This window comes from Lemur catta, chromosome 1 (assembly GCF_020740605.2).
Source record: "Lemur catta isolate mLemCat1 chromosome 1, mLemCat1.pri, whole genome shotgun sequence".
NCBI lineage: Eukaryota > Metazoa > Chordata > Mammalia > Primates > Lemuridae > Lemur > Lemur catta.
Genome location: NC_059128.1, coordinates 97,292,793 through 97,307,662, shown reverse-complemented (window position 1 = coordinate 97,307,662; position 14,870 = coordinate 97,292,793). Strand labels below are relative to the sequence as shown.

Below are 14,870 nucleotides of genomic sequence, written 5' to 3'. Positions count from 1 at the left end.
CCATCAAAATCCAGGCAGTGGATTAACACAGATGACAAAAAATCTAAAATGTTCCTGCTTCCATTGCATTATGGCTACATTTAATTTATCAACACTGATTTCTTTTTTGACCTGAGACAAAAGGTAGTTGTTCAGGATGTCTTCATAAACATTAAAATGTCCAAAAATAGACACGATGACTTTTATAAGAACACATTTTACCATTACAAACTCAAGGAACATATAGTAACTTGGAGAAATGTATAAACAGATTTTTGGCATGCTTTAAAAAATCTCCTCAAAGCCATTCATTTAAATGAAAATCAGCACTGATACAATCTCTCAAATCCATTAAAAAGATAGAAATAAAGCAATGGCTAAACATGAGCAGGAACTGATTTGAAAGTGAGAATTTAATTTTTGAATTTTAAAAAGTTGGTTGCCTATGAGCGATTAATTACTTAAATAATTTAAACCTAAACTATGAGAAGTATAAAGTACTTAAAACCTTGCCTACTTGTTTTTACTCCAAAAGATGCAAACCTACTATGAGTGTAAGTTGGTGCATCTGTGAATGTTAACTGTCAATCTCCTGCTTGGAAGTTGAAGAGTGCACCGGCAAGGGTAAGTTTAAATTTCTCAGGCAATAGGATTATAGAGCTGCAGAGGGCTTTAAAATTATCTAATTTATCACCTCATTTTGTAGATGAAGCGCAGATGCCCAGAGACGTAAAGGGGCTTGTCAAGACCACAAGGTCACCCAGGAGCAAAGCAGTCATTCCAATTCATGGTAGACTAGGGTAGAATGATTTTGGTTCACACTCTGGTCCTACTAGTAACCTTGGACTAGAGAATGAGTCTTTGTATCCTCAGCAGTAAAGGGAGATTGATAATTTCTGTCTTGTTGCATTGTTCTGAGGCTCCAATGAGAAAAATGCATGCTAAGCACTTGGTAAATGTTAGTTCTCTTACTTGACTTCTCCTAAATCTAGTGTCCCTTCCCTATTCTGTACCTCGTCAATGTAAATGAGCACTTCAGATGTGCAGAAACTCCTTACTAGCAGCTACCAGGTATTAGCTCAAGCTTCTGACTGGAGAAAATCAGGAATTTAACTAAACACTAATGATAGTTCTTTCTCTTTCTTGCTTCCTAATGTCTGCAGTAACTATGCCATTGAGGCCAAGGAATAGTTAGGAAGTACCAAAGACATTTTTGCATTGGTGGAGGATATTGGAGGCTTCCTAAGAATATAAGTAAGTGGCGATGACTTGTCACCTGTCCTTTCTCTTGCTTCCCCTGTCCATGGCCTTGCCTTCCTCTTTCACAGCCAATGGTGCCAATGAAACAGCTCAGCAAAAAGCCTTTGGAGTAATACTGAGGTGCCCAGTTATGAAAAAATAAAATCTTCATCTTTGTAGAAGAGAATAAACCCTGATGACAATTCACTGAGTATAACAGCAAAATAGAAATGTTAGAGCAGCCCTCCCCAGCCCTGGCAGGCCTTTTCTCAGGTCCCATCTCCTTCCCCTGCCATTTTATAGCAAATTATGGTATATCTAAAGTGTTAGTGGGTAGTAACCAACACATAGATGCTTCCTATGTAAAGTACACAATCAGTTTTTCTTATAACAGAGGATTGACTTTGGTGTCTCAATTGTGAACGGAGAGAGCTATCTTTATCAGAAAATTCAGTCTTTAATTATACAAAAAAAATTTTCCTAAAAATTGCACAGTCCATTAGGGATTAAAATGTTGGTTGTTTAACATGGAAAGTTTAAATCCTTGTTAAAATGTAGAAATATTCATTTCTAGTCATCTTTTATGCTGCCTTGGTCTAGAATGCTGCCCTCGTGGTTCCATGAATTTCACAAAGGCTCTTGTCTAGGAATGGGATTCCACTGAGAACTCATTCCAGTCACTAGAAGTCAGTACACATTTAAATAAAAACTGAACATTGTTCATTATGAACCATGTGACACAGTATGTGATATAGTAAATCAGGCAAAATTCCCCTAAGGAAAAACTACCGTGGAGTAACAAGAAATACCTGTGTAGAAATCAGAAAACAGGGTCCTCGTCTAGACTCTGTCCCTAACTAGCTTTGTGACTGTGGACAGGCCCTGCCTTTCCCTGCCTTGGTGTCCTCCATACAAAATTAAGAAAAAAGAACAGTACCTGTGATAAACTCACCTACTTGATGGTACCACCCAATAACTGCAATTAGGCTTCAGTTACAGAGAAACTGGGCACGGGTAGCTCAACTAAGTCTGAAAGTTAAACTGGGATATTTATTTCCTACAGCCCAACTAGTAGTCTAATCAGTAAAGCTGTTAAAACTTGCAATAATATTTCACTGATGTGTACCAGAGCATTGCAAGTTATAAAATTTCCAATTTAATTTTACTGCATCCCTGAAGCCGTAGTAATTAGAAGACAAACTCACAGCGAAGATGTTTACAGCTTCAGGGGTGATAATTTTGAACCTGTGCTGCAGGTCACTTCTGTCCTCAAGGTTCCCTGATTTGACAGCTGCTTGTAGACTTAAGATTTTACTGTAATATAGCAGTAACTCGTCATTCATATGATGGGAGCAGATGTAGATGACGTTCACATTGGCATCTAAAAACAACAGGCACACTGTTAATTACTGGTATAAAGGTAAATGACATTATGAACTCTGGCATCCAATTGATGTTGTGCAGTTTAAAATAAAGGGCAGATCCAAAAGCTACATTGAAGTTAATTTAGATTGGTTTTGTTTGTACAATCTTAATTTTAGCAATCCAATTGACCCTTTTAGTCTTTAGCATTTCTCTAAAGAAAAGATAAATCACACCATCACCAACAAAATAGATGCAGCGATTCCTTCAGAAGGAGCGCTGTGAGGTACCACTGAAATGGACTTTCAAATAATACATAGGGATTTACCCACACAACTCCCATTAACATCACTGGGAATTGCACACTACTTTAAAAATTTATCCCATTAACTTCAGTAAATTATAAAACAGAGCTATTAACTTTAGAAAGTTGATGAAATTGCAATTTCATTTTCTGTCTGGACTTGACTAGGCCAATTCAGGGAATGTCCTGTCCAAATAAACGGTCTGATTATGACCATAGCAATGATTATTTCAGGAAATCAACCTGTCCTCTGCTCCATTCCCAAAGAGAAGTATATTACTTAAATAGTTCATCTAGTGGTTCTTGGCTTAAAAGAAACGGTTTCTTAATTTAACCATTCTCCTTCTTAAGATGTGCATCCTGTATGTACATAAAAAGAAATCCTAATTAAGTATTAGATCCAAATGGAATAGTGAGATGAGATTAATCACTCTGTGCTGCACAATATTTTAGGGAGTAGGAATGGGAAATCAGCAGCCAGTAAAGTCATTCATTCACTCATTCATTCATTCACAAAATAGTTGACCGATCTGTAGGGGCAAAGCACTTGGCTAGACACAGAGGGAAATACAGCAATGACTGTGGGCACAATGAAGAATGCAAGCCAGGTACTTAAGGAAGCTCAGAGGAGGGAGTACTGTAAATATTTTCTTGGACAGGTAGGGTCAAGAGGGGATTTTAAAACTCCTCTGTTCAGTTTGGGAGAGTATACAGAGCATAGACTGATTAAAGTGTAGGCCAGCTGCCTAGGGCCCTGGGCACATCATTTAATCCTTCTAAGCACTGGTGTTTTCATCTATAAAATGGGGAATAAAACCATTTGGGGAATAGACTTTTTAGTGTTAAATGGAAAGAATATAGAAAAAAGTACCCAGTGCAGCATCTTGCAGATAGTAAGTGCTCAAGGAAGGGCACAGGTGCATGAATCTGCTCCGTGGCCCACCCTGACTGGGCAGCCAACGGTGATTCGCTGCCCTGGCCCCCACGCTTGTGCTCCTTTTGATCAGTGCCTCAAGATTTAACACAAGGAAGTAGTGTACTTTGTTGTACCATCCTGTTGTTTCAAGTCTATTACTCTTGTCTTGCTAAGTTCTTTAAAGGCAATATTTATAGTCTTTCCTATATTTCCCAATGCTCTGGTACTATGTGGAGTACTAGGAGCCACTCAGTAAACACCCGTGGGCTGACCAAAGGGATGTGGGAAATGGAGAGGTTCAGAAAGTGGAAAGTCTTACACACTTAGACCCACAGCATGCAGGAGAAATCTCCTCCTCCTGAGATGTAGAGGTGATGTTTTCTAAACTAGCCTAGCGCTAAGCTCAGAGTAGGTGCTCCATACATGTGAATATTTAAGTAGCTCCCATTTGATTGTGAAATTGTCACATAAGCCTCAAAATAAATTAACTCAGAAGAAAGTAATTAAATAACTTGCATCCAATTGCTGAATGATCAAATTATAACAGCTATCCCAAGTCTTGTTTTGAAGAAGAGACTATTGTCTTACTTAACTATACTAGTGGCTTTAAAATCAAACTAGTGGGTTTTTTTCAGGATAAAAGAATAGGGGCACAAAAACAGCAAAAATAACTTACAGACTCTGTAGTGGAAGAAAAATAAATTTTTTCTTGGGAAGAAATTTCTAGGTTACAAACAATAACAAATATTGCTGGCTTCACCTTTCCCGTTCATTTCTGGCAAGGAATACCTATCACTAACTCTAATACCCAGTATTAGTGTAGTTTCACCATGAATCTACAAATGTTCAAAATTAATTGACGGGTAGTTTTGGAAAGGAATTGATACAAAGATGAAAGTTGTTTTGATTGCTAGTCAATAGTCAAAACCAGCCACTCTCTTGCTTAACTCATCTAGCCACTGGGGTTTCCACTTGACAACTGTGGCTTCACAGCCAATATCTCAGGACAAGTCTTACCAGCATGATTGGATTATCTTTGCTTTCCCTGAATAAGTACAAAAAACAAAGGTTTTCTATCACTGAATGCAATAAAAAAGGATAATTATTTATTCTTCCATAAAATTGTTACTAATTTTTCTAGCTTTGTCATGTTTTTATTTCACAAGAAAGTACTTTTTCTTTCATCTAACTACTATTTCTAAACTTTCATTACTCCTCTTGAAGAGGTTTTATGATTGCATTACTGTATCATGAAGATAGTGTATCAAGAAAAAGCATTTCATTCATAATTTCTGAGAAACATTCATATTAGCAAAATTTTCCATTGCAGGTGGACACAGACTGAATTATTGAATTGTTTAAAACAGAAGTCTAATACTTTCAAGTCTTTTCCAATAATGAGACTCTTTTGTAAAGAAATTCTTTGGTGATGGTTTGTACTATATTTAGAAGGGTATATAAAAAGCTGAAGAAGAAATTAATTCAAATAAATTAGAGCAAAGTCTGCCCTCTGCTGCACTTCAGTGGTTTCCATTCAGGCAGGTTTTTAGCTGAAATAGCTTAGCACTAACAAATCAATCTCCAGTCATTAAAATTTTTTTGTAACACTGAAAAACAGTATTAGTGCCTAGATAATAGATTAAAGCAATTATACGATTATTATTTTAGGACACGGTAAATTTTAGTACTGATGTATTTTTGTTACCAAATGGCATTTATAAAATAATAATGATGCTGAAATATATATGAATCATGTAAGTATGTCATTCCAGGGAACCAGCTAAGTTGGTCATTGATAATTTAAAATCCTTCCTTGTTTTGCTTAAATAAGGGCCAAAGCAATTCTATTTTCACAAAACAAAGAAGTTCTCATTTGATAACTAATAAGAATCTAATTTTTATTTAATCCTGAATTTTGGGCTAGTACCTCACTGATTCAATGTTGTTACTTAGGGGCTTTGCAACCAATATTCTTTAAACCTCATTTGAATCCCAGCCTTGAGCAGAGTTAACCAAAGCCATCACATTCAGGCATCTTTCTCTCCTGGCCCCAGACCGGTGCCTGATTAAGAACTGACCAAACCTGTATCAGAACTTGACTTTTACAAAGATATATCTATCACTCAATCAAGGTCTATATTTCTAAAAATTCCCTCTATTTGGTACTTCTTGTTGTCTAATAAGATGTTCTATATTTGAATAAAATCTTCTTTTAAAAAACTATCTTAATTTCCTTCTTATTCTAATACAATGAAAACACAATGTTTCATTTCTGATACCACCTTCCACTCATTCCCCAGGTAATATAATAGACAATACTGACACAAATACAAAATTCTGACCTCACTCACTGTAAGACTGGTAAATGAAAATGATTTTGGTCTGTAAGAGAGAAATTTTTATCTAAACCAGCAGCAATGACAATTTTGAAAACTGTCTAAGTGTATGGAGTATATTGGTTAAAATGTCATTTTTTATTCAAGTTGATGTCACTATAAATCTGTTTTTTAAAATAAAACATTTAATTGGCAGGCAAGTAGATTAGAAAGCTGAGCTGTTTCCTTGTAGAGGGGAACAAAAAGCAAAAATTAAACATTTTATCAACATCCACTGATAAACATTCCAAAGAGTCATTTGTGTAAAACTATTTACTGTACCTAAGATGTCACACAGTCTCCCCAGCTGCATGTTCTGCAGTGTGTCGAAATCGGCAATATGTTCTCGCACAGGCTGGGAATATCCTAAAAGGAAAACAAGGTGTCAAATCCCAGAAAGAGCAAGTCAATATAGCAAAATGGCACAAAAGAACTTGAAAATGTCACAGTCTACATTTCCAGGAAAAAAATTTCTCTCAAGCATCCTGCAGAAACAACGCAACTCCTTAGAATGAGGTCCTTGCTTCTCAGGGGAATTAATTAAGCATTATTCTGAAAGATATGCTAAGCAGCATATTCTGCAATAGAGAGATTCATATTTTTCAATACCAACAAAGTAGCTAAGAATCAAGGTTACAAAAACATGCAGAAATTTTCTGACATTTAACATGGATATTTAAAATGACATGTAAGAAAATTATGCTCAGGTTAAAAAAATTGTTTGGGCTTTTTAACTTGAGCTTCCTATGTGGCATTTTGAAGATGTGTCCCAGAATTGTTCTAAATTGACACACAGATTTCAGATAAACCCCCATGCTGTCAGGGTCATGTATTTAAGTAAGTCTAATACTGAAGAAATAGCCTTCTGCTCACAGTCAAAAAGAACTTATAACCTTCAAAGGGCAAGAAAGGTTAATGCAGTTACTTTGTCAGTACTAATAAAAGTCCTGCAGTTTGCCTTCCTTCCCACTGGAAACAGAGCAGAAGGAAAACATGTATAGATTACTGTTGTCCAGAAACCTTCCACAAAAGAAACAACAGTAGCAACAATTTCTGCTGATATTTCAGGTCTTCTAAAGTGTGGATCAAAACACAAACTTAAAAGGCATGCATACTCACAAGCCAGTGTAATTGCTTACATGAAATTCAGCAACTGTAGGTGCAACTTTTTTTTCTTTATAAAATTGCTTTTCACATTTTGAAGAGATGCTTCAATGCCTCCTTGTGGTTAGTGAGCCCAAACACATGTTTCAAGTTAAACTGCTATAGATAAAGTGATTTTATATACTACATCCTCAAGATGTGACACAGATTTCCTTTCAGCATAAGGAAAACTACAGCAATTCAGGCAACGGGGCTTCAGACCAAATGAACTCTGATAATTAGCTCTTTGCTTTGATGTCAGTGTTTAAACACTAGACAATGTCTGGAAATTAAATGAGTTTCCAAATCATCTAAAAGTCTCACTTTTGCTTTATGCATATGGACTTAAGAATTAAAGAGGTAGAAGGACAAATGGGCTGTTAGAGTCATTTTTGAAAAATTATCAATCTCTCAAATAATTTAGAGAACCATTCCACATATAAAAGCTAATATAGACAGCTGCTATTCCAATGCTGTCTTTATGTGTGATCGCAATATTGTAACTCTTCAGATTCTGCATATGTATAAATCTATCTATATTTAGATAAATGTTTAGAAAGATATATTGTTAATAACTTACATAGCAAGACGATAAAAAGGCAGGGAAAATGACTAAAGAATAAAGTATGATTAAGAAAAGTGCCTGAGAGCAACCCATGAATGCATTTCCTTTCAAAACTAAAGATAAAAGGCAGTATAAGATGTCTCATTAAGATGATGTCCAATTTAAAATATAAAAGATGTCTGATCACTTTGTTGCTGTATATGCAGCATGTGAGTGAATAAGTCTGTGCTTCATTCAAATGCTTGAGGTCAGTTTTCCAGCAAATTACTTGGTACCTCTGTTACCACTGATCAAGGATGCATATAAAATGTCTACATCGAATTATGAAGAACTGGATACTCAGTTAGCCCTACAAATAGACCCACTTTAAAGAAGTGTATGTTAACCTCAAAACATTGTTATAGAGTATCATATACAGTAACAGATACAAAAACATTTTGTAAACTGTAAAGTGCTGTATAAACATAAGGTTTTTAATGTTACAAGGTATGTGCACTTCCAAAGCACAAAACAACAACAACAACAACAAATTCTGTGACAAGCAACCGAGCATTCTGGACAAGACACAATGTAATGTACATTACCATCAGCAGAACAGAAGTTGGGAGTCAGTTTTTTTAAAAGTCAGGTTTATTCTAATGTTCTGTATATTCACAAGATACATGGGTTGATACGCAGGTGAAAAGACCTCATCAGTGCTGGCAGTATATATCAAATATAATAGTGACTTAACCAGGAAACTATCAACAAGGATGTTGTGGCATTGGGGAGTTCAGCGGACATGCCCAGTGTCCATGAGACACCACACTTTGGAATATCATCTACAAAAAATGTGGTTTTCTTCATACGTCAGATTAGGAACACTGGGAGAGTTTTGAGAGACTATCAACCTCATTTCTGTCATGTTATAGATAAGGAAACTCAGATGTCTCTTGTCCAAGATCACAGAAATCTATAATTATTATATATTAATAGTTTAGATACTATTAATACATATTTAGCTCTTGTGAGAAATTTAGTTACATAAAATAAAACAGAAGACAAGACTCACCAAACGTGAGCAGAAAAGAACTCCAGAAGGGACGAAGATCTTTGGGCTGTTTTCTAATTTTTATTTTTAATTGTTGTGGTAGGCTGAATAACAGCCCTCCAAAAATGTCCATGTCCTAATCCCCAGAAACTGTGACTACACTAGGTTACATGGCCAAGGGGAAAAGGAGTTGCAAATGGAATGAAGGTTGCTTAAAATAAGGAGATTATCCTGGATTACCTGGCCAGGCCCGGTGTAATCATAAAGGTCCTTCAAAGAGGAAGAGGGAGGCAGAAGAGCAGAGAGTTGATAGGCCATGATCGCCCTGAGGTGTGCCTGAACCCCCTTTTCTAAGAGGGTCCTTGGTCTTCCCTCACGGTCATTCTCTTGCACCCTTTTCTTTGCTACCCTTTTCTCATTTTGTTATTACACATTTCTTGGCTTGTTTGTTTACTACCTCTCCTCTCCCCTGTGCCACTCCAGCTCCTGTAAACTGACTGTAAGCTACGTTAGAGTGGGCACCTGTGAAATCCCCAAACAAGTGAATGCAATGAGTGTGAAGCCCCTATCAAAGAATCTGTCTTTTAAATTCTTAGCCCTTTCTCCTTTGCATTCTCATTATTCCCTCCCCTCCTTTCAACTTTTCTAAAATTGGGTTCTCTGATCTGGAGAACTTCTGGGGAGTTCAAAGAATGGTCTTATCAGCACAGAATAAATCAGCACTGGCAGAAAGGGGCACTCTCTCCTCCTCATCACTCTAGAAAGGAACACGGCCTCTTTCCTCATGGCCAACCCTGTCATCCACAAAATATTCCTAGTTTGATAGAACATTCCATCTTTTCTCAAATGAGTATTTGCCAAATATCATTGCTCCCATTTCACACCACCGAAAGTTACCTGAGAGCTGCCCCTCTGAAGTTATTCAGCTACTACTTTTGGTCCTCCATTGAACTAAGGATGCTCATCAGTGATTACTGGAAATCATTTCTCCATCTTCACTGTTACCTCCACTGCCTTTCCTAATCCCTCCTCTCACATAAACACACCCATCCGATGATGCTAATTGCTCTTTGCACCCAGCAAACTAGCTCTGCTAGGATTGGCTTTTCTTTCACAGCAGTACAGAAACCCAAGGACATGAGTAAGGCCATGCTCAGTGACAAAGACCCCTTGGAACTGGCGTGTGGCTCCATGACAGGCCCCTGTTGTTGCAGCAGATCACATGTTCTTGAACACTCGGCTTATCACCCTGTGGTTGACTCCTGGTTTCTTTTGTCTCTCAAGGCAGGGAAGGGGTTAACCATAGATTCCTGGTTACAAAGTAGTTGTTGTTCATCTGACGACCCTGGCCTGAGATGACAGTCATCCATGCCTCAGTTTGAAGGTCTGGAGTGGTAATTCTCAATTGTTTCCTCATTTTGAAACAAGTGATCAGTGACGTTCAATGCATCATATCTTCCCAGTGGCATTCGCAGGGTTATAATGGCAGTGACACTGACTCCATCCCTTTCTCTTCCATTGGATGAGAAAGCATACTGGATGCAAGCTGAGCAATAGTGACATGAATACAGAAATAATCTGGAATTGCTTGCTGTAATTCATAAAAAACTTTGCTATTCTAATGGTAAAAAAAAGTAAGAGGACATGTGACATACTTCACAAATGAATGCACGTCAACATTGTTTCTTTTCTTTTCTTTCTTTCTTTCTTTTTTTTTTTTGAGATAGGGTCTTGCTCTGTTGCCCAGGCTGGAGTGCAGTGGTGTCATCATAGCTCACTGCAGCCTCAAGCAATCCTCCTGCCTTAGCCTCTGAAGCAGTTGGGACTACAGGCATGTACCACCACGCCCAGCTAATTTTTCTATTTTTTTTGTAGAGACGGGGTCTCACTCCTGGTCAGGCTGACCTCAACCACCTGGCCTTAAGCAATCCTCCTGCCTTGGCCTTCCAAATTGTTAGAATTACAGGTGTAAGCCACCATGCCCAACATCTTGTAATAACCTGGAGAAATGTGATCTAGACATTATGGTTATTCTCAGGTTTTAATTATAGTGTGAAAGCACAAGATACTAGAGAGCAAGAGAGTGGATACCAAGAGATGGCAAGAGAGAGCCCTATATGGGTTATTTATATAGCACATCCAGTGCCAGTTAGATTAAAATAAAATAGATAGTTGTTTTTGGGGGCTGTTGAAGGAAATTAGGGAATTTTATTATGAGGATGTAGAAAACATAGTAGGTATATCTGGTGAGTTTTGAAAACATCCTCAAACCAAATGGGCCAAATGGATTCACCTCCAAAAGGGTAACGACTTTCTCTTGTTAAAACTTTTTTTTTTTTTAACATTCTTATTTTTTTTTAATTTCAAAATATTAAGGGGACACAACATCTTAGGTTACATGAACACTTTTGTAATGCTTTTGTCTTGGCTAAAAGTATGCTTGTCACCCAGATAGTATTCATAGTACCCATTAGGTAGGTTTTTGCCCCTCCCCTCCTCCCACCTTCCCCCTAGTTGATTTCCACTGAGTTTTACTTCCCGCTGTGCATATGTGTGCTCATTGGTTAGTTCCAATTTAATAGCAAGTACATGTGGTATTTGTTTTTCCATTCTTGAGACACTTCACTTAGGAGAATGGTCTCCAGTTCCATCCAGATTGTTGTAAAAGGTATTAATTCATCTTTTTTATGGCTGAGTAGTACTCCATGGTGTACATATACCACATTTTATTAATCCACTCATGAATTCATGGGCACTTGCGTTGATTCCACATCTTTGCAATTATGAACTGTGCTGCAGTAAACATTCAAGTGCAGGTATCTTTTTGATGAAAAGTCTTTTCTTCCTTTGGGTAAATAGCTAATAGTAGGATTGCTGGAGCAAATAGTAGGTCTATTTTAGTTCTCTGAGGAATCTCCATACTGTTTTCCATAGAAGTTATACTAATTTGCAGTTCTACCAACAGTGTATAAGTGTTCCTTTCTCTCTGCATCCATGCCAACATCTATAGTTTTTGGACTTTTTGATAAATGCCATTCTAACTGGGGTAAGGTGATATCTCATTTTGGTTTTAGTTTGAATTTCCCTGATGATTAGTGACTTTGAGCATTTTTTTCATATGTTTATTGCCCATTTGTCTTTCTCTTTTGAGAAGCTTCTGTTTGTATCTTTTGCCCACTTTGTAATAGGGTTGTTTGTTTTTTTCTTGCTGATTTGCTTGAGTTCTTTGTAAATTCTGGTTATTAGCCCTTTATCAGATGTGCAGCTTGTGAATATTTTCTTCCATTCTGTCAAATACCATTTATTAATTTTTGTTGTTGCCTGTTCAATCTTTTTGTCAGTGGCTGGTATAGCATTGCATTTAACAGAAGCCAGTGATTCTCAAATTGTGATCTGGGGACCCTGCGGGGTACCAAGACCCTTTCAGGGGGTCTGCTAGGTCAAAACCATTTTCAAAACGATGCTAAGATGTTATTTGCTTTTTTCAATCTTATTCTCTCATAAATTGCAAAATACAAAAAGTTTATTGATATAATTTCAGATTCCACATTGCAACTAACACATAATTATCATTGTAGAATCCAGTATAGAGTCAAAGAAGAAGATATACAATTATCTGAAAAGGTTATAAAATATTATTAATTTTCCAAATACTTACCTGTGTAAGGCCAGATTTTCTTTTTTTTTTTTTTGAGACAGAGTCTCGTTCTGTTGCCCAGGCTAGAGTGCCATGGCATCAGCCTAGCTCACAGCAACCTCAAACTCCTGGGCTCAAGCAATCCTTCTGCCTCAGCTTCTCTAGTAGCTGGAATTACAGGCATGCGCCACCATGCCTGGCCAATTTTTTCTATATATGTTTTTAGTTGTCCAGCTAATTTCTTTCTATTTTTTTAGTAGAGACGGGGTCTCGCTCTTGCTCAGGCTGGTCTCGAACTCCTGAGCTCAAACAATCCGCCCGCCTCGGCCTCCCAGTGTGCTAGGATTACAGGCGTGAGCCACCGCGCCCAGCCCAGATTTTCTTTATATGCTTCAACCAAAACAACATTGCAACAGACTGAATAAGTAACAGATATGAGAATCCAATTGCATTTTATTAAGAAATTTGCAAACTTGTCAATTAATGATACTCTTCTTATTAAATTTTTTATTTTGGAAAATAGTTCCTTTTTATAAATATGTTATTTAGGTTATATTGGTAATAGACTTATTGATTTAAAATAATAAATTAATTAAATAAAAATATCTACTTTAAATTTTAGTTTCTCCATTTTAATTTCTAATATAGTAAATAATGATAGATATAAGCTACTTAAACCAATGCTCTTTAGAGTCTTCAATAATCATTATGAGTGTAAAGGGGTCCTGACACCAAAAAGCTTGAGAATCAATAAATAAGCCTTTTAATATTTTTTATGACAATGAAGAAGATTACAAAGATTGTAGTTTTATCTTAGTAGATGCAAAATTCTTTTTAGAGCATAGAGTACTTGACATCCAGTTCAATACTGTTTCTGTGTTTCATGGTCCAACATCAGATAGCTCAAGACCAATTAGATAATTTCATATTGCAGGGTCATGGGGCCAACTCTGATCTAACCAGTGAATGGTGTTGATTTGGGTTACTTGGATAAATATAACATGGATGAATACAAATATGTTTTAGTTTGGGCTATAAAAATGTTTTAAAGTTTAAGTGTACTTTGTTCCTGATCCCCAAAGATCTGTATATTTCTGGAAAATCCTGTCTGGGAGATCTTGGTAGTACACCTGTTTCAAGGATCTGGTGTGGCAACACTATAGCTAAACTACAGATTCCATATAACTTGCCAAAATATGTCTTTAAGACTGCAAAGATTTGATTGAAAGTCCCAATTTCCCAGCCTGAGGTGGAAGGAACAGAGTTTATCTTGTCTTTGAGTTGTCAACTCAAATATGAGCAAGTAGAAGGGTGTCAAAGTGCTTAGAGACATAGTAAAAACGTGATGTCAGACCTAATACTCGTGGCTGCCATCCTGCACCCTGCCCTGTTCACAAAGGGACGTGAGTTCGAGTTCTCATCTCTTGGGAGAAGAAAATAGAATCAGGAAGCCACTGTCTTATCAGTACTTGGGACTTTCTCAGTCCAATGTATGATCAGTTACACACAAAAGTAAGTTTTCCTGTCTTTCCTTTTAGGCTTTTGTGACAGTACAGACAAGCTGGAAAATGTTTTTTATGAAATTCATAATAACAAGATCCACAATTTTTATGGAATGAGGGGGACCACTAATTGTTTTAATTCCAAGAATAATTTGCTGAAATAATGCACAGAGGGAAAAAATATGAAGTCCAACTATATATACATACATATATATATATACACACATATGGCTTTTAGTCATTAAATCAATTGGCAATGACATGAAAGATTACATGGAGAAAAGAAAAAAAATCCTACCTCAATACATCTCCTATTTTTACTTTAAAGGAGGACGAGAAAGGGGAGGGGAAACTTATCTCTGGGGGTTTAATTGGCTGGCAGGCTTCATTCATGTACCTGCTCAGGGCATCAGAGCTATATACTCAGCACATCTCATTTAATGTCCATATATTTTATTTAAAATGGCACTGAGTTTATATGTAGCATCAAGTGATGTGCTGTAATAAAGAAACACAGGGGTTAAATTAAAAGTGTAGGAAATAACTTGGCCAAAGAAACTAGAAATGGAATTAGTTTGTAGGTTTTATTTAGACAGCTGGTATTTCTAGAAGAATTAGGATTCTTTGTTGCAGTTCATTCTTATTTGACTGATAGATTTTGCTTAAAATAGACCCTAATGTTCCATTCCTGCTATGAACCACTGTAGATGATTTTGTTATAATTATATTTCATTAATAAAAATGATAAAAATATGCAATATCCAAATAGGAGATCAACCTATATACTCTGGAAAGGATGATTTTTTTTATTATCTTAT

General features: G+C 36.7%; 1 protein-coding gene across 3 annotated transcripts in view; it reads right to left on the bottom strand.

Moving 5' to 3' along the window:
* IQCH (IQ motif containing H) overlaps window positions 1-14,870 on the bottom strand; it is a 201,869-nt gene that overhangs the window by 78,653 nt on the left and 108,346 nt on the right. For all 3 annotated transcript variants that reach the window (XM_045541606.1, XM_045541600.1, XM_045541616.1), the window contains 2 exons: window positions 6,458-6,541; window positions 2,424-2,599 (listed from right to left, as the gene is read on the bottom strand). In XM_045541606.1, the coding sequence (XP_045397562.1) occupies window positions 2,424-2,599; window positions 6,458-6,541 (260 nt within the window). The remainder of the gene's footprint in view (window positions 1-2,423; window positions 2,600-6,457; window positions 6,542-14,870) is intronic.